The 25,006-nt window shown below is 35.6% G+C and overlaps 1 protein-coding gene across 2 annotated transcripts in view; it reads left to right on the top strand.

The window, feature by feature from the left end:
* The window catches only part of LOC306865428 (single-stranded DNA-binding protein 2), a 75,869-nt gene that overhangs the window by 14,213 nt on the left and 36,650 nt on the right, over window positions 1-25,006 (top strand). Inside the window, exons 2-5 of one of the 2 annotated variants that reach the window (XM_079410013.1) lie at window positions 7,270-7,342; window positions 7,566-7,627; window positions 8,879-8,940; window positions 9,025-9,109. In XM_079410013.1, the coding sequence (XP_079266139.1) occupies window positions 7,616-7,627; window positions 8,879-8,940; window positions 9,025-9,109 (159 nt within the window). In that variant the 5' untranslated portion in view covers window positions 7,270-7,342; window positions 7,566-7,615. The remainder of the gene's footprint in view (window positions 1-7,269; window positions 7,343-7,565; window positions 7,628-8,878; window positions 8,941-9,024; window positions 9,110-25,006) is intronic. The other variant, XM_079410012.1, reaches the window with a different exon arrangement.

Raw genomic sequence — 25,006 nt, 5'->3', positions numbered from 1 at the left:
TTTGTGTGTATTTGACCGTTTAAGCACCATTAACAGTTAGGGCTGGGTATCGAGTTCGATACTTTTTAGGCACCGACCGAATTGCCTCGATACCACCGAGTATGGAAAAACGTCTTGTCGTTCGGTACCAAATTTCGATACCTAAGGGGTTAATCTCATTAATGTCAGTGAGCCAATAATCCTGCAGCACTAGATGTGTTTGACTAGAAGTGACGCGGTGCTGATTGATCAGTGTTTGACATCCGAGAGAGCAATTCGAAAGCGTACGGAGCAGTCTGCTCTCTATATCGCGCAGTTTCGCTTACTTGACACAGACTGAAGCTCGCGTGACATTTCAGTGTCTGCCGTTTCACTAAATGAGGACATAAACACATGAACAACAGCTCTAGAACTGCTCTGAGAGTCACTTCATGAGCATTTTACCGTTTGATTTGAGTAAAACTTGAGTCATATCATATACACACAGAACTGTAAAGGTATTCCCGGAAACCCGTCAAAATAAAAGTTTGGTTTAACTTCAAAATAAAAGTTCGGATTAACTTGGAAGACACTGCGGCAGAAATATATTAATATTGTTCAGCAGAGTGTACATACTGCTACTACTAGGCTACTATTAAAATTATTAAAACTCTTATTTTTTAATTAATGATCACACAACATTTCTTCCATGTTTTAATTTTAATAGTAAAATTTTGTTTGCCAAAATAAATAAATAAAGGTTTATTTTCAATAATTTAAAAGAAAAATGAAATTAATGTTTTATGCCTTCATTTGGAAACAGATACAGAACACAGAATTTCTGAGGAAAAAGAAAACATTTCATAAGGCTGTTTTAAGAATAAATTTGACATACTACAACATAGAATTTAATAACAATAAAACATTGTGAAAGAAAATAAAACATCCATTTATGAAAGTGGATAAAGATTTTAAATTTCTTGAAGTCTTTAACAACCTAGAATAAATGAATAGAAATGATGATTCTGTCTGAGCTATGCATTTTAAAACGAGCACGCACTAGTGTAAACTGAAAACTATTTGAGCTTTATTAAAATTATTTGCAATGATTTATTGTGTTGGCTATATTTTGTTCCTTTGTGCAGTGGCTCAGGAGATGAGTCTTTGAGTCTGCATACATGTCAACAAGCTGAAAAAATAAAACCAAAGTTTTTTGAGATAATGTAATCTTGTTAAAACTGTTTTCATAAAATTGGTATTGAAAAAAGTATCGTTCAGGAACCGGTATCGAACTCAAGGTATCGGTATCGGTATCGATATCGAACATTTTTGAACGATACCCAGCCCTATTAACAGTAAAAAATAACTAAATTTGGTACTTGTGAGCTGCTGGAGAGACATCTCTATGTACGTGTTTTGAGTGTGAGCGCACTGTTCTCTTGAAAAGGGAAGATGCACTAGCGCTGAAATCATGAAATCATGAAATTACAGTTTCACAAAGTTTTCAAAATACTGATTTGATCTGATAATCTGCGTGGATTAATATACTCATTCAACCTATAAGATTTAAAGAATAAATGTTTGCAGGAATTTCCGTATTATAAACATAGATCCAGGTGGAATTAGTAAAATTATGTGCAATACCCACAATCCTGCACTGAAATTCAAGCCCACTTTTGATTTGTACTTTTTGTGACAAAAACATGAGTGGTTGTTTTCATGCAAAAGTGGTTATCGTCATGCCAGGGTGTTTTGGATGGTTGCCACATCATTGCTGTGTTGCTAAATTGCTAAATGTAAGAAATAGCAGTGGTGGAGCATCACCAATATTGCACCAAATGGTCTGTTTTATGCACCATTGTTTGGACAAATGGTTAGTTTCAATCTATTGGTTGAGCGCTGAGGCGTTGGGCATTTCAAACAGGGCAATATGGAAATGCCACAGTGTTTACAATCCACCTACAAATGCCTTGCGTTAAGTCGTCTCTGTACATTAAGATACAGATAGTGTTTAAAGAGGTGGTTGATTTGCGATTTCACTTTTTTAATGTTAGTTTGTGTAATGTTGCTGTTTGAGCATAAACAGTATCTGCAAAGTCATGACGCTGAAAGTTCAGTGCAAACGGAGATATCATATTTTAAAATTATGGCTCGTAGGGACTACAACGAGCTACTTCCCAGGTTTGTGATGTCACAAACCCTGATAAACCCCGCCCCCCGGAACATGCACCAAAGTGGGCGGGGCCATGCTGCGCTGCTTTAGAGAAGAGGAGTTGTTGCCATGCCGTCAAAACTAGGGGTGCACAAAAAATGAATCGCAATTCTGTCTTCTAACGATTCTAATGGATTCACAAGTTTCTAAATCTATGTTCTAAAGCAGCGGTTCTTAATCCTGTTCCTCGCCTCCCCTGCTCTGCATCTCTCTCTCTCTCTCTCTCATTCAGATCATCAGCTCAGCTCCAACAATGAACTGTTCCAATTACACACTTTGTGTATAGACAGACAGATATTTTTCACATAGATATGAGAAGCGTTATACATGGTATGTGTGGTTTCTGTACTGTATTAAAGCTTTAATCAGGATAAAACCGTATATTAAAAGCTAACGTAAGCAGTAGCAACACACTGGACCAGCTAACCAATCTGAGCCCATTTTGTGTTTCTGAGGGAGGGACTTCATAAAAACAGTAAATCATCTGCGTGTTTATTGATAGTTTTCTCGTGACATCACACCCTTATAGGAACGCCCACCTGGAGGGCAGAACCAAGTTTGCTCCACTGACCGCCAGCTATTTCTACGCAGATTGCATCAAGTAATAATGTAGTAAAACGCAGATATTAAAAGGCGAAATTCAGTAAACACCTTATTGATGATGTACAGGCAAGAAGACGAAGCCAGAATATAAACACAATGTGCAAAGTTTCACATTAAATGGCTTCCCACAGAAAACCATTAGAAGGAAAACACTGTACCATTAAGTGGACTGCGTTCATTTTCCGGCCTCATCTGCTTCCCTGTGTAAACTATGCATCATTAATGTGGTGATTACTTTTAATATTGCTGTTTTAAATATATTAAGGCACTTTAAGTGTTTTTACAACATTTTGTCACACTGTTTATGATTGAAATATTTCCCCGGGTGCTTAATATGGATTGCAAATGGCCAAAACTTGCATTTTATTCAGAAATACCTTTTGTTTTATTCTTTTGAGAGGTGATCTAAATATTTGTGGCTGGGAAACATGAAAAATTTACACGCTTGTGCAGCAGTTCTATGGATGTTTTGCCCTCCAGGTCTTCGAGCCGGTCACGTGACTGAAAACTATCAATAGGTGAAGGGATTGTGGAATAAGAAAAATAATGTGTTTTTTAAAAACAAAGCATTAACACATGTTAGACTGCACCCCATAAACACAATCAAGCCTAGAAGAAAAAGTCAACCACCGATTTAACATCAAAAATATTACCCACAGTGCCTATAAAGAAGGATTCCTCTTGAGAAATGTACATGATGTGTTTGTGCAAGATTGTCGCACACCTGCCTTCATCCTCGAGTGACCTGGTGGAGAAACTCGGCCGTCCTTGTTTGGCTGCCGATCGTCTCAGAGCAGAGAGGTCACCGATGTTTTCCTCGTTTCTCTCATTACTCCATTCACCCAAACACTCCTTTCATCTCCTGTCCTAATCTGGACCACCCTACCGTTATGAAACATTAATAGTCCTCTACAACACCATCCCCACACCTCCCGTCAATGTTTCATCTCAAGGGTGAAAGAGAAATACAGACAAAAGCAGGGGTTTACTCAAACACTGACAGAAAAACAGCCATTCGCACAGATACAGTGGAACGCTCCGCTGAAGGAATGACCAATAGAAATCATGTTTCTCTCTGTTTGGTGTGTTTGTCTTGAGTTGCATCAGGAAGTGTCTAGGCATTGCTCATCAATATGCTATGTTGGATTGTTTGCCCACTTCCCGACATTGGGAACACATTACAAGACCTATTTCTCACTCATTGATGTATTTTTTATTTTTTTTTCTTGTCTCAAACAATGGGAAGATTTTGAGACCCATCCTTTTAAGGCTGAACAGTTTGGGGAAACTTTCATGTTCACTCTTATACACTTTATAATAAAGCAATAACTTGCGAGAACATATAATTCTGCTGAAGCTGGTTGCCTTTTAAGTTTGCCCAACTTTAGTTTTTTTTACAGTGTATATAATACAGAGTATTTCATTCAAATTATTATATATTACAACTCTACAATGACAGTCTTACTATTTAAATCTTAATTTCTTCATTTTCAAATGTTTTTATTTTGGCGGTTTGGGTTTCAAAGTGAAGCGCGGCATTATTTACACACATGTAGCTCATGATATGGTATTTCAGCATCCTGGACCTTTATTTTCATATATTGTGCAGCCCTAAATAAATGTTTGTTTGTTTTTTATTTAAAAAAATTACATTATTTTTAATTTATATATTATTATTAGTATTATTATTAATGTTGTTGTTAGCCACAAAAAGAGAGAAAAAATAACAGTGCTGCATAATTTTATAATGGTGGGCTAAATTAATAATTTAAATAATGACTTGAGTTGTTAAACTTGCCAACTTGTTAAAGTTGAATTCCTTAATTTAGGTTTGTTCAAATCTCATTTTTTGTGCAATATATACTTGTGTGCATATATTGTGTGTGTGTGTATATACATATATTTATACACACACACAGAGACACACACACCCAAATGCATACATATATATATTATTTTATTTATTTTTTTATAGATATGTGGCTTATCCAATCTAATATTTGCCTGTATGTTTATATATAAAGAGACAGGCCTGTGTATTTGATGATTAACATTCTGTGAGCTTCTCTGTTCAGTGTTTTGCAGGGAGACGATGAGTTTTCTATTGAGTTCATTCTGCAGCCCTGCTAGGGGGTATTTTCACTGCGCTTCTTCCCCCCGTCATTCCCATCACCATGACATTACCAAAGTTTCTAGACCTCTGGAGTATTAATTGTCCCCCACTTTTCCACCCACCCGACTCCTTTCATCTTCTCTGCTGTTTGCGTCAGAATCCGTAGTTATTATCCTCACCACATAGCCCTGCTCATGCTCCTTTGTTCCTCTGATATGCCTTCTCTCTTCAGTCATTTCTCTACCTGCGATCGGTCACATTCCACACGCGGATAAGTGGACACACATCTCTTTGTGTAAGCTCTGTCCTGGTCGTTCATTAGAATTCGTTTGGTGGTATATTACCGACCGGTCTCCGTAGTTATTATCCTCACCACATAGCCCTGCTCATGCTCATTTGTTCCTCTGATATTCCTTCTCTCTTCAGTCATTTCTCTACCTGCGATCGGTCACATAAGAAAACTGAGTTTAATTATTAAATCACTTATTAATCATTTATTTAGTTTATTCATAGTCCTATTATAGTGATATAAATATTTATATTGATACATATTGTACAGTAGGTTTTAGATATTGTAATAATTGCTTTTGAACAGTGAGAAGTGTTAATGTTCATTTTTAAATTTAAGACTGGATGTCCAAAGTATGTAGCCTTTGAAACTATTCAGGTACATTATTTAGGATTATTAGCATTATTTTCCTAATATATAACCCTGGAGCACTAAACTTAAGTCGCTGGGGTCTTAAGTCGCTGGGGTATATTTGTAGAAATAGCCAACAATACATTGTATGGGTCAAAATTATCAATTTTTCTTTTATGCCAAAAATCATTAGGATATTAAGTAAAGATCATGTTCCATGAAGATATTTAGTAAATTTCCTACTGTAAATATATTAAAACTTCATTTTTGATTAGTAATATGCATTGCTAAGAACTTCATTTGAACAACTTTAAAGGTGATTTTCTCAATATTTAGATTTTTTTGCTCCCTCAGATTTCAGATTTTCAAATAGTTGTATCTCAGACAAATATTGTCCTATCCTAACAACACCATACATTAATGGAAAGATTATTTATTCAGCTTTCAGATGATGTATAAATCTCAATTTTTAAAAATTGACACTTGGGGGACACACTACACAACTAGCGGAAACATTCTAAGACTGACCGCAACACACTTAAAGACTGTTACCATTGACCGGAGCAGATTCTAGTCTTTGACAGTCAGAGAGGAGCACAAACCTAATGACTGAGTCAGTCTGCTACACAACACACTTAACGACTGCAGGTCGCCCCGCCACAGACAACACTGTGGAAAACACCGGCGCTTTTCCCTATTGAGACGTTAGGTTTGTTGGACTTTTCTAAGTTTGTGCTTCATATAACAGAAAACATTAGCTTTCCTGCTATGTTGGTTCTCCAAATAAACGTCATAGCAATGTGTCTTGAATATGTTTTGCATTAAGTCCGATGCCTCTTTCTTTTTGGAATTATTGCTTGAGTAGATGCATTTGTCTTTTCAGTTCCCTTAATTAGAACATCTCTAGTGCTATATTTAAATGTTTAGTCAAGCAACGATATGTTAATTATTTACTGTGTATCTAAAATCAGGGATTAAAAATGTATTGGTTATAAGTAAAAACAGTAGGCTACTTTTCCTGAGGTTAGAATGAAATAAAACATTAGGCTACTTAGGCTAATAAATTCATGGCAATATAATTTCCTCATCCATTTGACACACAACTATTATATATATATATAATTAATATATAATAATTTTATTTCGACATGGATTTTTAATGATTTCTTTTAATGAAAACTTTGTTTTGAAGAATAGAAGAAATAGGCTATTCGTTGTTCCTATATTGGTTATGAAGAAAATTCGTTAGCCTAGTATATTTATTAAGTTGATTTGAAAATCTTCATGACAATTTAGGCTAGGCTACTTTCATCGACTGCAAAAAAAAAACAAAAAACATAATTTGCAGTATTAACTTATGAATTAAAAGAATGACGACATTAAATCACAACAAGAACAATAATTTTTTTTTTCTTGCAATCAAGAAAAAAAAAAAAGACAAAATGAATGCTGAATGATGCACATCTCCACTGCATAACCACATACAATCGCGGGTGTCAGTCGCAAATATTAAACATCTTTGTGAAAACGACTGGTTCATGAATTCTAAGATTATAATCTTTAGACACCACACACTATGTGATTTTTCTGCCAACTGCAAACAGCGACTGAGCCCAATTGGAACAGACCCGGTCTGACTGGGTGCAATCAGCTGCCAGTAATTCCATTCATAATAGAATGCTTGTAGAGCACAATGTTATATTAATGAGATTGTGTTTGTGTGTGTTTCTCTGTGTTTTACAGGCTAGCGCTCTACGTGTACGAGTACTTGTTACATGTAGGAGCCCAGAAGTCGGCACAGACCTTCCTGTCAGAGGTGAGCCAGCGGGGGGTTTTATTTAAGCTCCTTCTTATCGATATGCCATCCAGGCACATGGCCACATAAGCATCGGCCCACCCCCCCCTGGGGCTCCGGCTAATTTAATTACACGCAGATGATATGCTGAGCAAGCAGGACACATTAGATGTTTGGTGTCCACTTAATGGGATTGGAGGAGAGTCAGTGCATCGCTGTAAAAACCACCAAATTGTTTCAACAGAAAGGCTGGAGCGGTGCTGGCATGTTGATCATCACCTCTTCCTGCTTTTTATGAAGAAAAGCGTATGTTTGCTTTGTTATATCAGCTGCTCACAATCCTGTGTTTTAATTGCGATGTAAGGCTTTTAAGGAAGATCACAATCATTTATGCCTGAATGAGTTATTTTCAACGTCACTGAGGCATTGTGGGATTGATCTATGTGAAGGAAACCATGACGTTTCGAAGCACCACTTCGATATTTATAGGATTATTTGCATATGAGTCATACACACTTAAGAGTACAAGCCATCTGAGAAAATACAATAATACACATCTAGCACACCATTTCTGATTGTCGTTCTAATTCCAAAGCTGTGCCTATCACAAGAATCACCCGATATATTCAGATTTGCAAGGTTAACTTGTCCACACGTATCAGACTAGACTATTTTAAGTGAGTTACTTCGTATCTGAAAATGAGAGGTAAAAATAAAACAGCAGGTTTGGTCCAGTTTATATGTAGTATGAGTAATGTAAAATATACACTCACAATATACACAAATTCGGCACTAGTGGTTGAAATTATTATTTTTATTCAGAAAAAGGACACACTGAATTGATTGAAAGTGACAGTAAATTTAAAATAAATGTTTCTTTATAAATGCTCTTTTCATCAAAGAATCCTGAAAAAAGTATCACGGTTTCCACAAACATATTAAGCAGCATAACTGTTTCAACGTTGATAATATTAAATGTTTTGAGCAGCAAATTAGCATAGTAGAATGATTTCTGAAGGATATATTCTAATAGAAAACAGTTATTTTAAATTTTTTTTTTTTTATTTTATATTTATTTTGATTAAATAAATGCAGCCTTGGTGAGCAGAAAAGACTTCTTGACCCCAACTTCTGAACTGTAGTTTTTGTTAAAAATCTAGAAATTAAAATCCCATTTAAACCTGGAAATAAAGAAAAGTTTTAGGATTTTCAAAGAAAAGTTATGAAGTAAAATTAAGAATAAATATTTCAGATACTGCACTATTTTTAGTGTATTTTTAGTAAAAAAATATGATCTTCTATTTATTTTATTACTATTTTTCTTTCAAATAATTATTGCTGATAGTATCATTTTTTTAAAATTTGACCTGAGTTGTTATTCATTTGGACTCCACTGTGTTGCTAAAATTAAATGATTTGTGGACTCGCCAAATATTGACCAATTAATTAGCTTGGCTTGACTACAAAACACATGCTGGTGGACATTTAGCCTAATGAAGGTAAAGTAGTCTTACTGTGAATCGAGTCTTACAGTGTATTTTTCACCTCTCTATACAGATAAGATGGGAGAAGAACATAACGTTAGGAGAACCTCCAGGATTCTTACATTCATGGTGGTGGTAAGATTCACATTGTTAAAAGTTTCTCATGTGCTGATGTGTTGTTCATGGAACTGCTTCATTCACCTCTGTGTGATTTTGCAGTGTATTCTGGGATTTATATTGTGCGGCACCTGAAAGGAGAGAAACCTGTGAGCATTCCAGTGAAGCCAAGGCATTCCACGACTACGTAAGTTACTCTCACAGCGCATGGATGGATAAATGTGTGGCATGGTAGTTAAAGCTCAGAGCTGGGACAAATGGATGGAATGCTGGAAAGTTAGAATGCTACAAAGATAGATCCATGGATGGATGGATGGATGGATGGATGGATAGATAGATAGAACACAAGAAAGATGGAAGGATGGATGGATGGTTAGAATGCTAGAAAGATAGATAGAGAGATGAATGAATGATAAATGGTAGATAGATGGATAGAATGCTAGAAAGATGGATGGATGGAACTCTAGAAAGATGAATGGATGGTGGATGGATAGAACTATGAGAAAGATGAATGGATGGATGGACAGATGGATAAAACTAGGGATGCACGATATGAAAAAGTTTAACCGATACCGATAACCGATAATTAAATCCTTCTCATGGCCGATACCGATAAATTCATATTTTTATATTATAATTTTCATATAATCTGCATTTTGTGCACCCAGGAGAATACAAAATCTAAGATTCACTGATTGAACTGATATTTTAGGAGCTCTGGCCTAACTATAATAGCAAACATTAGTCCTGACTCTTCAAATGTTTTTTATTTTTTGTGTAAGGCACCACAATACTTTGTAACAGAAATGGTTTAACAGAATTATGACAGAACTATGGTTTATCTGCAATTAACAACTCATTAACAACAAATTTATATTCAAATATTTAATGCATAAAGAAATGCATCTATTCAACGTTTTTAGTGCACGAGGATGAGAAAGTTATATAGTCTTTAAGTCACGTGTTTTCAAATACATTATAAAAAAAATGCATTGACATTTGTCAGCCTCGAAAAAAATGAAAAACAAAAGTGCATCCTCAACAAAAATAAAGTGCATCCTCATACCAAGGTTAAGTCGCAACACCGGTTATCACTTGCCCACCGCAGCACCGTCCCTCACTGTCATTTTGATTTTTTTAATAGTAATAAAAATCATTTAGTTCAGTTAGAGAACAGACACTACAATTAAAACTGAACGTGGCTGCTCAATGCAGCACACCAAACGAACGACAATCGCTCATCACAGATCAGATTTAATTTATCACCCGAGGAGCGTGAGTTGAGGTGAAAAACACAAGACGATGGCAGAAGAGTTTCAAAACTAAATGTAAAAGCGCCTGTTTTAAAAATATTTTTGGATTTTGAAAAGCCTGTTGACCTGCCATTTATCTAAGGTGATATTGGAAGGTCTGTTTATTTATTTATTTTTTAAACATTCGTTTCTCATTTAATCTATTTGGTTCCACAGTATTTGCTGATTTTTATTTTATTTAAACTGTGATATTTTTTCCATTATTTTACATCAAAGTGTATGCAGTCCGTGCCTCAAAACTTTCCATATCACTAATAAACGTTCTACGTTTTATAATTATTTGTTCCTCAGTCATTACTGATTTTCAGTTTTGTATAGGCCTACCATGCATATTTAAAATTTGTAAGTTATCTGTTATTTTATATTAGGCATGGTGCATTTTTATTCGTTTTGTTAATAAAAGTTAGCTATATGTTTTATGTTGCCGAATTGCCATTAATTTAAAAGTGAAAATAAAATACGCACGGTGTTTTACAAACTATTTAAGCAAAGGATAGTGAGAAAACTCAAGCGAACTAACAACTGCTTGACGCCGAATTGCCACTAATTTGAAAGTGAAAATAAAACGCACACAGAGCTTACAAGCTATTTAAAACCGAAGGAAAGCGAGGAAAAGAGAGAAGACTCAAACGACGTCCACCCCCCATCCACCGAGGTGATACCGGTAAGGTGTTGACACATGTCGATTAACCAGTGGGAAAATTTCCTCACTGTCACAACCCTACTTGATGCCTTTTTAACTCCTTTCGGAATCCTTGCTGAACATGCGTTGGAAATAGCAATGGCATTGTCCTCCTCTGCCACCGAGAAAAACTTCCAGACGGCGAAGACATGTTCGCAAATGATGATGTAATGAGCACAACACATGCTGAGAGTCACTGCAGTTTAAAGCTGCAATCACTTGCACTCGGAAAGACTGATTGATTGATTTACCAGCAAGCATACTTTATCGGATCTAGTTATCGGATTTAATTTATTTATCGGAGCAATAAAATTGACGTAATTTTCTCTCATATCGGTCGATAATTTATCTGTCCAATAAAAATCGTGCATCCCTAGATAAAACACTAGAAAGATGGATGGATGGATGGATGTATGAAATACTAGAAAGATGAATGGATGGTGGATAAAGGGATAGAATGCTAGAAAGACAGCACACTAGAAATATGGATAGATGCATAGATAGATGGATATAACATTAGAAAGATAGATGGATGGATTGAATGCTAGAAAGATAGAACACAAGAAACAGTGCGTGGATGTATGGAGCACTAGAAAGATTTGATAGATGGGTGGAAAATGGATGGATAGCACACTAGAAAGATGACGGGTGGATGGATGGATGGATGGATGGATGGATAGAAAATGGATGGATAGCACACTAGAAAGATGAGGGGTGGATGGATGGATGGATGGATGGATGGATGGATGAATGGACAGATGGATAGAATGCTAGAAAGATGAGGGGTGGATGGATGGATGGATAGAAAATGGATGGATAGCACATTAGAAAGATGGGTGGATGGATGGATTGAAAATGGATGGATCGCACACTAGAAAGATGAGGGGTGGATGGATGGATGGATGGATGGATAGCACACTAGAAAGATGAGGGGTGGATGGATGGATGGATGGATAGCACACTAGAAAGATGAGGGGTGGATGGATGGATGGATGGATGGATGGATGGATGGATGGATGGATGGATAGCACACTAGAAAGATGAGGGGTGGATGGATGGATGGATGGATGGATAGCACACTAGAAAGATGAGGGGTGGATGGATGGATGGATGGATGGATGGATAGCACACTAGAAAGATGAGGGGTGGATGGATGGATGGATGGATGGATAGAAAATGGATGGATAGCACATTAGAAAGATGAGGGGTGGATGGATGGATGGGTGGATGAATGGACAGATGGATAGAATGCTAGAAAGATGAGGGGTGGATGGATGGATGGATAGAAAATGGATGGATAGCACATTAGAAAGATGAGGGGTGGATGGATGGATGGATAGAAAATGGATGGATAGCACACTAGAAAGATGAGGGGTGGATGGATGGATGGATGAATGGACAGATGGATAGAATGCTAGAAAGATGAGGGGTGGATGGATGGATGGATGGATGGATGAATGGACAGATGGATAGAATGCTTTGTTAAGTGGTATTTCCCATGAGGCCGCAGTGCATCAGTGCAGTGATGCTGTGGCTTTATTCTGTGCACTGCAGACTAAATGCTGCTGGGACTTACAGGAAGGAAGCGTGATTCAATTTCCTGTGTACCTCGGGCTGCTGGTCACGTTATGTCTTGTAAACAAGAGCGCAGAGGAGCTCAAGTTTTCCTCGTGTTACCTCGGAGGGTGATGTAAACGTTCAATTATAGACCCGACTCCTTTCACCCAAACGCGCTGTCTGCTGTCTACACCTCAAAAGCGCAGTTTAGAAGACGAGTAAAGAGCGCAGCAATGCCGAAGATCACTGGTTTGGCCCCAAACTCATTTCTCTTTCCAGCACCAATTAGCTGAATTTCCTCTGAGAGCATCTGGAGTGTAGGCACAACACGAGTAATTACAGAGAGCTCGAGATTCTCAAACGAGAACATCTCCGTCCCATACATCGCCTGCTTTCTGTGACTAATTGCCAATGTACAGCAAATGCACTTTTCAGCTGTGGTGCACCATATCACATGACTACGGTTTGAAAAACTCAAAATTGATGAAGTTTGCTTTATAAATACGTATTTTTTTTATTTTTTGTACTGTCAATGATTCAGCATTGGTGCACATTACTCCTGAAGAATTTTTTTTTTTTTTTTTTTTTATCAAAATGTAAAGGCTTTTCATATGATGTTATGAATCGTTTTTCTGACTCTGTACTCCTATAAAACCTAATAGACATTTTACAGTTCATATACACCCACTACTTTTCAAAAGTTTGGTTTCTGTTGTTATTTATTTTTTGGTAAATTCTTGTATAATATATATATATTTATATATATTGTTAAAGTCATTTTTTTAAATGTTTGTATATATACAAAATACAGTAAAAAAAACACTAATATTGTGAAATATTATTACAATTTGCTTCTCAAAAAACATGATTATTATCAAATATTTAAAATACTGAAAATATTTAATAATTTTTGGAAACTTCTCAGGATTATTTGATGAATAGAAGGTTTTGTTTTTTTGTTTGTTTTAATTTTAAATATCAATTTTTGTAGTATTGTAAATATATTTACTGTCACTTTTGATCAATTTAATTCATCCTTGCTAAATAAAAGTATTATTTTTTAACAAACAATAATCTTACTGACCCCAAACTTTTGAACAGTAGTGTAATTCACATTTTTTTGTGACTAAATATCCAATTTCATTCCAATATATGTAACGTTTGTGAATGCAGTTTCACGTCGACTTGCAGATGTTGCTTGATTTTGTTTGGACTGTGTTGCACATATGCTTTGTTTTCCCAGCAATATAATAAAGTTGCACGGGGGAGTTGTTCTCATCCTGATTTGGAGGATATCACAGGCTCAGGCAGACCTGCAGTGCCAGAGTCAGCATGGTGGCTTTTGTGCTAAGAATAAAAGCCACAGCAAGAGGGAATAAAGCCCTCGTCTCTTCCCTCTCACCTCTCCTCATCCTCCCTCAGGGAGCGAGAACACGTCCAAAGAGAGCTTCCTAGAGGTCACTTTCCAAGACAAGGTCAAAATGTCACCTCTCTCTGTGAGTGTGATGGGATGCTTCTCTCTCCGGCTGTGTTTTCAGTGGCACACTAGCATACTGCTGTTTGGGAAGTGTGTACTGTAAACTGCCTACTGATTCTTTGCGTTTATGCATTTGGCAGATGCTTTTATATACAGTGACTTACATGGCAATCAGGGAACACGTGTACATGTTATCAGTACTTGCTTTCTCTGGGAATTGAACCCATGATCTTGGAGTTGCCAGTGCCATGCTGTACTGTTTAAACTACAGGAAAATGTCTTAACAGATTATATAGGATTTCAAACAGATTACTGTCCACATATATTTTTTTAGAAATAACCAAAATATTATTTTATTTATTTATTTTCTCATTTTGTCATCATTTTATGGTATGGCCCGTCATCATTTTGTTTAAACTTTCATACACACATGCATTATATGTAATGTTAACGGTTACATATATAGTTATCATGAACTAACGCTAAAAAATAGTTTTAAAGCATTTATTAATCTCAGTTAATATTAATTACAACATTTACTAATGCATTGTTCAAATCCAAAGTTATATCTGTTAATATTAATTAATGGTCATGAACTAACATGAACTGATATCTTATATAATAAATAATATATATTTAATATATTGATGTTTTGTCATTCAAATCAATATGATTTTTTTTTACATTTGCTTAAAAAGCATTTTTTAACCATGCATATAAAAGACTTTTAGTATGTGATACTTTAGGATAGTATGTGATGATCAGCAATTCAGATTTACCTTTAATTTTTAAATGGAATGCCATTCACTTCCATCTCAGAAAATTGAATTTAATACAGTATATGTGACCCTGGACCACAAAACCAGTCTTAAGTGTCAATTTTTTCAAAATTGAGATTTATACAATTAATAAATAATCTTTCCACTGATGTATGGTTTGTTAGGATAGGACAATATTTGGCTGACATACAACTATATGAAAATCTGGAATCTGAGGGTGCACAAAAATCTAAATATTGAGAAAATCTCCTTTAAAGTTGTTCAAATGAAGTTCTTAGCAATACAGATTTGATATATTTACAGTAGGAAATTTACAAAATATCTTCATGGAACATGATCTTTACTTAATATCTAATGATTTTTGGCATAAAAGAAAAATTTATAATTTTGACCCAAACAATGTATTGCTACAAATATACCCCAGCGACTTAAGACTGCTTTTGTGCTGCAGGGTCACATATACATATAATATTTATTCTCTTTTAAATTATATAAATAAATAAAAAATCAGCATTTACAAACTATTGTCATTCCAAATTAATATGATTTTCATATGCAGATATTTAGCAAGATGTTCATGCTGTTGTTGCCCCCCCCCACCCCAGCAGTGTTAATTTTGGCAGGCATTTTTGATTTAGTCTTAGTCTTTATCTTGAGACGAAAATGCTTAATAGTCTTAGTCACATTTTAGTCATTTGAGTCTTTCATAGTTTCAGTCGACGAAAAGTCATTGCATTTTTGTCAACTTTTAGTCATTACTTTTAGTCAATCTGCAGTTACCAACATTTATTTTGGTAGCTATTTTATATGTAGTATTCAAACAAAAATAGTCATCAATACTTCTCTCTTTAGACCAAATCAATTAAGCTTAGTTATGAGAAATTTGAATCAAGGATTGAATTTGGAAAAACTGGAATAAATTTTCATTTTTTGGTAGAGATATAAATTAAACAAATTTTTCAGATACAGTAGGTTTACTTAAGTATACATTTATTTAACATCTTTTGTTGGTTAACATTTATGACAGATAATTAGGAATGCTGTCCATTTAAGACGGAAGGTATGTATGTAATAGCCTACTGACATACATTCAGTTTTCACCCACCTGTTTAAGCTCACTTAAACCATAATGGACTGTATTTCCGTGAGATACTCTACATGAGAGACATGTGGACTGCTGTGTGTGTGTTTGAGCGCTGAGAACTGATCGCGCGCTGTATGAGAACTGAAGAAGTGGAGCGCGCGCGAGAGAGAGCACTTCTATCAGTGCGTTTCCGTCTATCGCACCTTCACTAACTTTAAGTTAATCGACAATGAATTGTGACTCCCGGGAAAAACGGACGTCTGGTCACCCACTCCCTAACCCTTCGGGTGCTGAGGCCATTGTTTCAGATCGCTAGTTCGCGTTTTGGTAGGCTATCCTTCCACCGTGGCTGCCATACTGAGACTAGATATGCAAACGCCCCTTTCCCAATGACAGAGACGCACATTTTGAAAGACAAGACAGTTAACTTAGCCTATAGGATGTATTTTGAATGTCCGGTAGTCCTCAAATAACATTTTAGTCCCGTCTTGTTAATGAAGATGCGCATAAATTTTGTCATAGTTTTTATCATCAGATATTAGTTTTAGCTCGTCAAGTCTCGTCTTAGTCACAGAAAAAAGGTTAGTTGACGAATATTTTTCGTCGTCTTCGTCAACGAAATTAACACTGCACCCCAGTGCATACTGAAAGCTTCATACTTACACAGCAGAAATAGTAGGGTTAGTATGGTGGTATGGCATATTTTAAACATGAAGTCTTTTGCTTTCTCACACTGGGACTTCTGCTTCTTGCCCTCGGATGGCTTCCTCCATAGCTCCGGTCTTTGACCCGGCCTCGGCCTGCCTTGCATCAGTTCATAATGACTTCTCTGTCGGTGGTCACATTAAGTTCAAGTTCAAGTTGAGCTTTATTGTCATTCCGCTACATGTGGGGACATACAGTGCCTCGCAGGACCACGGTGCTACATAAATACAGACATACAACAATGAAGTAAAAAACACTATAAACCTATAAAAAACACTATAAACCTATACACAACTAACCTACTGACAGATTTTAACTATAAGTATACTATATATAAACATTTACCCTATACAAACTAAAAAATACAAACTATACGAATGCTTCACATAAATACTGTACATGTGCAAAGAGAAACATTTTGAGTCAAGCAGCTGGTTAATGGAGTTAGTATAAAACCATACACGGACATGCCGGCCGAGTCTGTTCTCCCTCATTACACCGTGTCACTGTGTTCGTTTGGGCTGTCGGGGAGTGCTAATGCACTCCGAGGGCCCTGCGAGTGGTGTTGAATGCCATGCTAATTGATCCTTGGGCAGATATAAGGGCTTTATGCGATCTGCTCAAGACTAATGTCCCATAAGGATGCTGGCGCTGGTTTCCTTTCTGCGATAAGAGCCAAGTGTGTGGTTGTCATATCTAGAAACAGGCTCTGGGATGCTCCTGATACTGTTGTTGTTCGTGGATGTGCGTCACGCGAGCTAGCAGAAGATATGTCACGTGCCGAGGCCAAACCAGAGCCCGGCGTCCCCCGTTTCATTGATTATTAGCACATTAATATAACCTGTATTCATCCTGGTGTCCATTCTCATGGTTACCTCATGATAGTAAAGTCGAATGGGATATGTAACATGAACTTGTTAATGCTCAAAATGGAAACGTTTTTTACTTCCAACCCCAACAAAATGTGATCTTTGGAAACCTAATTTGGCTTTCTATTGATTGACCACAATCATATAAACGATAAGGGAGCTCATTTCTTAAGTGACGGTGGATCATCTGAAATAAGTGTTTGTGTCATGACGGCCACTAAAAGCTTTCTAGTGGCATTGCTTAACATCGTGTCGCTGCTGTGGCAGCAGTGCTGATAACTGACCTCAGTTTAGTTTTGAACATTAAGACAATACATGCATACATATACTTTTTATTAGGGCTAAGAAAATGAGAAAATAGTTTTTTTTAATATGAACTGTTTAACAGAAAAATGAAGAGAGAGAGAGAGAGAGAGAGCGAAAGAAAGAAGTTAATGCAGCATCCATTTTTTTTTACTTCCTGCCCTATGAGCAACCTAACGTTTAATAATCATGGCTGATCACAGAGAGCTGTTAGTGCATTTGTTTTTGTTTTGTGCCTGTGAGCAACCTAACAATTGTGACAAAAACAGTCATAAGCAGCACAGGTATATTTGTAGCAATAGCCAAAAATACACTGTATGCCAAAAATCATTAGGATATTAAGTAAAGATCATGTTTCATGAAGATATTTTGTAAATTTCCTTCTGTAAATATATCAAAACGTAATATGCATTGTTAAGAACTTAATTTGAACAACTTTAAAGAAGATTTTCTCAATATTTAGATTTTTTTGCACCCTCAGATTCCAGATTTTCAAATAGTTGTATCTCAGCCAAATATTGTCCTATCATAACAAACCATACATCAATGGAAAGATTATTTTTTCAGCTTTCAGATGATTTATAAATCTCAATTTCGAAAAAAATTACCCTTATGACTGATTTAGCGGTCCAGGGTCACAATTAATAATCATAACTGATCACAGAAAATACTTTTTTTATTTATAAATTTAGGTCCTTTTTAATTCATGAGCTGGAATTTGATTTGAATTGGCCACAGCAAAAAGCAAAAAATGAACTGGAAGTAAAGGAATTAGAATTTGCAGAGAAATTCAACAGCTAATTGCATTCTGGGAAATGAAGCGTCCTTTTGTCCTGTTAAATTACACCGGTTTATTGAATAATAAAAGATAAATTATGTATATTAAACACAGATTTGTATAGGTTATGTAATGAGAATTATAAAAAAAATTGGACCAATTTTTTTTTTTTAGGAAAAAATAGCACTTATTATAGATGTTTCTTTGTTTGTTTGTTTGTTTGTTTAATTCTGCTTCCTTAAAAGGATACAGTAGTTCAATTTCCGAAAATGAAAATTGTCATCATTTACTCACCCACAAATTGTTCCAAACCTGTATGTGTTTCTTTCTTCTGTTAAACACAAAAGAAGATATTTTGAAGAATGTTTGTACGCCCCCCCCAAAAAAAAGTTGACATTTGACATTGTGTACAAAAAAAAAATACTATAGAGGTCAATGGCTACCATCAATTGTCTGGGTACCTAAATCCTTGAAATATCATCTTTTGTGTTCAACAAAAGAAAGAAACAACTTGAGGGTAAGCAAATGATTTTTGGGTGAACTTTCAATTTGCAAGTCTGCATCTTGTTTGCTACCTCAATTCAAATTAAATTCAAATTCAAGAGCTGAATTTAAAACAGTCTCAATCCAATTCTGAAAGTCACAATCTTGATCAGTTTAAGTGCATTGTGACCAAACATTTTGCTACAAATAGTCATTATACATCCTTTAACCAAACTGGATGTTATATTTCCATCTGTCTGTAGTTTTTGTCTGTTTTCTTTGGTTCATACTAGCAGTGCCAGAAGGGTCCGTGGCCTGACAGTTCAGGACACATTGAGCTGTGGTGCTCATGTGGGAAATCCTCTCTTTGGTTTCCTATTATTTTCTGTGCTCGTTCTTCTGTTCTGTAGGTCTGTGTCCAAAAGTGTCAGGAATGCGCAAGCCGTGGGGATTTGATGCTTGTCACACATTTATGCAGACTGTGTCTGGATTTGGACGAATGGAGTGCGTGTTAAACCTCTTACAATCTGTTTTTGAAGTATGTAAATCATATATGGTTTGGATCGGCACCATCACTCCGAGTTTCAGCATCCTTTTGAGTTTAGATTCTGGGAGGCTTCCTCCTGTCTTAAGCAGCTGTCTGCTCAAACCACCGAGAGACGGCAAGCTTTCAAAAACCCAACAATAAAGTCAACTTCTGCACAGATCAAAGTTGACGTGCCGCCTCTTTGCCCCAAGCATCCTCATCTGTTTTTTTCTCCACGGATTAAAGTCTGGCAGGAGAATCGGCCTCCGCAGTATTCATGGCTGCTTTCTTTGTCGTGGGCTTTGGGAAAGGGACAGATGAGACTTTGGGATAAGCTTTGGCGTTTTCTCTTTCCGCACCTCCAATCTGGAGCTTCTTGAAGGAGGCTGTTCATCGCCGATGTTTACCCAGCATTCGGCTCACCGTCTCTGGGTTCAGCTGTTCTCTGGTGCATCACTAAGCTCTGCGCTAGCCAGCACTCAGCTTCCTAATAAGCAGGAGAATTGAAGATTGAATTGCTCCCGGTTTCCTGTCGAGCTCATGTTGCCGTGATTTTAACTGGATTAAGATGCAAAAAAACGGCCTGTTCCGAGCCACGCGTTTCGGACACATTTGCTTTGAGTGCACGGCCACCCTTGTAATACGATTTCCGAATGGCCTCACTTTCTTTTGATTGTTGGTAAAATGCTTTCTGCATTACAAATGTTCTTCCTCTCTTGGCATTATGCATCAGATGTGATTGTCACACACGATCCCAGATATACATTTCGTCTTCATGTCTGATCGCACGCTCTGAAATTCAGCATATGCTCAGCTTCATGAAAAAGTGTGACTGCTAAATGGCTTCAATGTTACTCAAACTATGCCACAATAACTTGTAATTTAAAAATGTATGGATACTTTGGCACCAGTCAGTACTAAAATAGTATTGTTTATAGTAAAAAAAACATTTTTCCATAGTATTGTAATATTTTATTTTATTTTTTATTTTATTTTATCCCCTGATTTTTACACGAATACTTGATTCTACCTATAAAACTTTGACGGTTTAATCAATTTTAGCCAATTTTATTTATTTTAATGATTTACTGGTCTTGAATAATTTTATTTAATTGAGAGATACTTTTAGAATATATTCCAAATTTTTAGATTTAATATTTCTATTAATTTGTAACTTCAATAATAATATAAGTAGCTATATATTAATATTACTTATAAAAATGATATAATAATAAGTAAAAATAAAATATTTTCATATTAATGTTAATGTTAATTAATATATATATTTAGAAAAAACTGTTTAAATCAGTCATTGTGGTATTTATCTATAGTATTATTTTAGTTATTATTTATTTATAGTATATAGTATTTATTAATGTTGAATTAGTTCTTGAATTTTTTATTAATTTTGAAGCTTGTAGTTTTTTATTTAGCTGTTTCTTTTTAATTTTATGTTTTTGCCATTTTTATTACTTTAAAAGTGCAACTTTTTTATGCATTTTTTAAAATCTAATTATTTTCAATTTAATTGTATTTCTCAATTACCTTTTTTTTTTTTTTTTTTGTAGATTTATTTAACAATAACAACACTGATTTAAATCTATGTTAGATGACATTGTGGTATCTGAATTTATATTTAGAATGGTGACAACCCTATGATTGAATTTGAACTTTCTGGAGTTTTAGTTTGTTGCTGTAATGTTTTCTAAGCAGAAGAAGCTCTGAAAGTTTTGCTGCAGTGCTGTATGAGTGTTGTCGGCTGGCGGTACGAGGCAGCGAGTCAGTATTTGAGCTTCAGCTGTAAATGATGAATGAGCAGCGAGTCGGCAGGCTGAGGAAGAGGAGGCAGGCGGCCACTCGCTGCCTGACAAGCTCCTTCATAATGCAGGATAGGGATGCCGGATGGGATTTGGGAGATGCAGGTGGTCTTTTCTTCCCTCTCTAATTTTTTTTTTTCTTTCAGCGGAGAAGAAGATTTATTTTTAATGTTTCGGGAGCAAGAGCTCCCCCAGAAATGGAGAATTAAGGCAAAATATATAAAATAAAATCCTCCCTTCACTGAATCTTCCCCGGCTACACCTCCTAACGTGAGCTGAAGTGGAATAGAGAGATGAGAAGCCGATAGATGGGAGTTCATAATTTTGCATATGCTTTGAATAAATTTGCATCCGATAACACCATTGGTTCCTCTAAGTCTCACTTTCCATAATTGAATACTTTCAATATGATACAGCCCTTAAAACCAAAAGGCAGTTTTGATGCAATTTGTTTTGACTTAACCTCGCTTTTGCAGAGGTACTTGTTAGTCATGTTTGTTCATACTTGGGATTCGAGTTTTGAACAAACCCCAAAACATCATGTTTTATCAGACACCATTTACTTTTAAAATCTAGTTTTATTATTTTTAAGCATATTAAGTATTTATCAACATTTGATGTCTTGAATTTGTGTGTTTGAAATGACTTTTATACCCTTCGGCTATCTGTGATTCAATGACGGTGCATCTGACAGCATGCTGCTATTCAAGGCATCTTTTGTGCGTCGCCCTAAAACATCTCCAGGAGGCCCTGCTGAATTAATTAGGCATCCAATTAGTGAGATTCTGCATATTAATCAAAGCAGGATATGACACTGAACAGATTTCCACTGATGAGTGTTATGATTGTGACATGAGCGATCATAATGACATCAGTACGCCGCGGCACTTTGAGTCGCAGGAGTCGTAGCATGACGCACAGGCACAAAAATGACTTTAAACAATCCATAACTGCTGCCTTAATGACATGCATTTACTGAGTCTGCGTCAATGATGCTTTTTTTAGTCGAATGATTAAATCAAGTGTTTATTGTTGTACTTGTGCTTGGCCAAAAGCAGTAGCAGGTCAAGACAGAAAACACCAGCCATAAATAATTTTTAGATATCTTGAACACATTTTGCATGGATTTGTGGTTTTGTTTCATTCCTAAAATTATATTCTTTTTTTTTTTGTATTTACGTATGTAAGTATTTTATATTTAACATTTAATTTATTATTATTGTTGTTGTAATTTAATTTTTTTTAGCTAAAATTATATTATTATTTATTTATGTATAGAACTGTTTTTATTTAAAGTTTTCCTTATTTTTAAATTAGACTTTTTATTTTGCTTCTAAATGTATATTTTTATTTTGATATTGAATCTAAAAAGATATTTTTATTTTTGTACTATTTACATTTACAGTATTATTATTTTTGTTTAACATTTATTTTATTATTATTTAAAAAATGTTTCTTTATTTCTAATATTTTATTATTTTTATATTATTTATGTATAGTATCATTTTATTTGACATTTGTTTTATAAATAATTTATATTATAGTTGTTTCTAAAATGTTATTTGTAATGTATATATGTATAGAATTATTTTATTTAGCTTTTTTATTATATCTTTATTTTGTTTTGTTTTTAAAATAATATGAGTAATTTTTTATTGCAAATGTATCATTTTTTTATTTAAAATGTTATTTAACATTTATTATGATTTTTTTATTATTTTAATTTTTTTTCTTGTTTGCTACAACAACTGAATATGTTTTGTACTATTATGCTACAATTGTAAGTTTTATCCTTGGATATTGGTGACCAACAGTGCAAGTCACTGCATCACTCACAGGATCATATCGTTTGGTCTCCGTCCCAACTTTGTTCCTCTCATTTTTGTTTTTGGTGTAGGACTATTCATGCGTCATGCGGTTAGGCAGTCTCGATGAACTTGTGATCAATTTGAATAGTTTTTTCACTAGTGTGCATTTGCCAAGTTTCACGCCTGACCTGTCATGCTCTCCTCAGCATTTTAGGAACGCACATCATCTGCCGTAATCCAGGGAATTTGCTGACAAATAGTGTTTACGCACCTTTATATAACCATGCGAGTGTGTGTGTGCATTACACACAATACTATGTGTCTGTTGTCGGATTTGAGCATGTTTGGGTATGTTCATATTTTTATGCGCTCTCTTGTGTAAATGTCACCTTTGGCTGGGTCTGGCCTCTCTCTCTCTCTCTCTCCACCACGCCAGGGTTATTACAGAGTCTGTCGGATACACCTCGGATCAGCAGAGCCTCATGGGAGGGATTGGGATAGACGTGGATGTAATGATTGTGTATTTCTGAGGCCGTGCTCTCTTCAATAGATCAGTCTGTCTGGATCTCAGGCCAGTGACACAGCGATTTCTTTTTTTTTCCCTTTCTCCTCAAACATCCCCAGAGAGCAAAAAAGTGTCTGGTCATCTTTTCCAGCTTGAAAGAAATTCAGTCAATCAATCTGAAGAAACTGGAAGCCTTTTTCCACCACGGTATACAAATTAATTAATTGTGACTTTTTGTCTCGCAATTCTGAGTTGCTATCTTACAATTTAGACTTTTTTTCTCACAGCATGAAGAAAAAACTCATAGTTGCTAAATCTAAACTTAAAATTCTGAGAAAAAAAGATCAGTTGCTATTCTGAAAAGAAAAATGCAAATAGTGATGAATAAACTCGCAATTGCGAGGAAAAAAAGTCAGAATTATGAGATTAAAAGTTGCTATTACCTTTTTTTTATTCTGTGGTGGAAATTAAAAAACAGAATTGCAAGAAGAAACTCATAATTATGAGAAAAAAAACACTTGCGATTTGTAAACTTAGGGAAAAAAGTCAGAATTCTTGCAATTTTGAATTTATTTTTTCGCAATTCAGATTTCATATCTTGCAGTTCTGAGAAAAAAAGCTGCGAGATATAAACTCTGAATTGTGCAAAAAATAAACTCAGAATTGCACGATATAAACTTGGAATTAAGTCAGAATGCTGAGTTTATATCTTGCAGTTCTGAGAAATAAAGTCAGAATTCCAAGATATAAACTCTGAATAGAAGTCTGAATGTTGCAATTGCCTTTTTATTTCTTTAAACCATTGGCGGAAACGAGCTTTTATAAGAAATGTCCCTTTATTGACAACAAATGTTTTTTTCCAGATATTCTTTCTTGTTAAGAATAGCACAGATAATATAATAAATCAGACATATTCTTTACATTCAGTATTTTTTACATTGCGTTGTACAGTAGGTGGTTGCGATGCCGTTTGGTGGTTTATAGTGCATTTCTTTGTGGTTTCCAGGGTGTTCTGTGCGGTTGCTAGGGAGTTATGAGTTCAGTGCATCTCTGATGAAGTCGTAAGGAACTTTGGCATTAATTGCAATATTGCTGTGGCTTGCTGAAGCTGGTGTTTCTGGCAGTCGCAGCGCTGCTGTGTTCAGGGGTAAAGATGGGCTGCTGGCAGGTGCTGTAGTTTGTGTTCACATTAGAAACAGCCCTTTTTCCAGCTGCACCCATTTACTTCTAATCTACAATCTAAATAATCTGGCATTCTGTCACAGATACTATTCCAGTCAATACTCCATTCCTGCAGCATGTACCCTAGAAATGAGCTGTTCTCTGTCTAGACTTTCAGTAACACAATTGCAGCTCTGTTTTTCCTGATATAGAAAATAAACTATCACAATCAGTTCA

The sequence above is a fragment of the Barbus barbus genome (assembly GCF_936440315.1).
Source record: "Barbus barbus genome assembly, chromosome: 47".
Classification (NCBI taxonomy): domain Eukaryota; kingdom Metazoa; phylum Chordata; class Actinopteri; order Cypriniformes; family Cyprinidae; genus Barbus; species Barbus barbus.
This window is presented reverse-complemented; position numbering and strand designations above follow the sequence as displayed.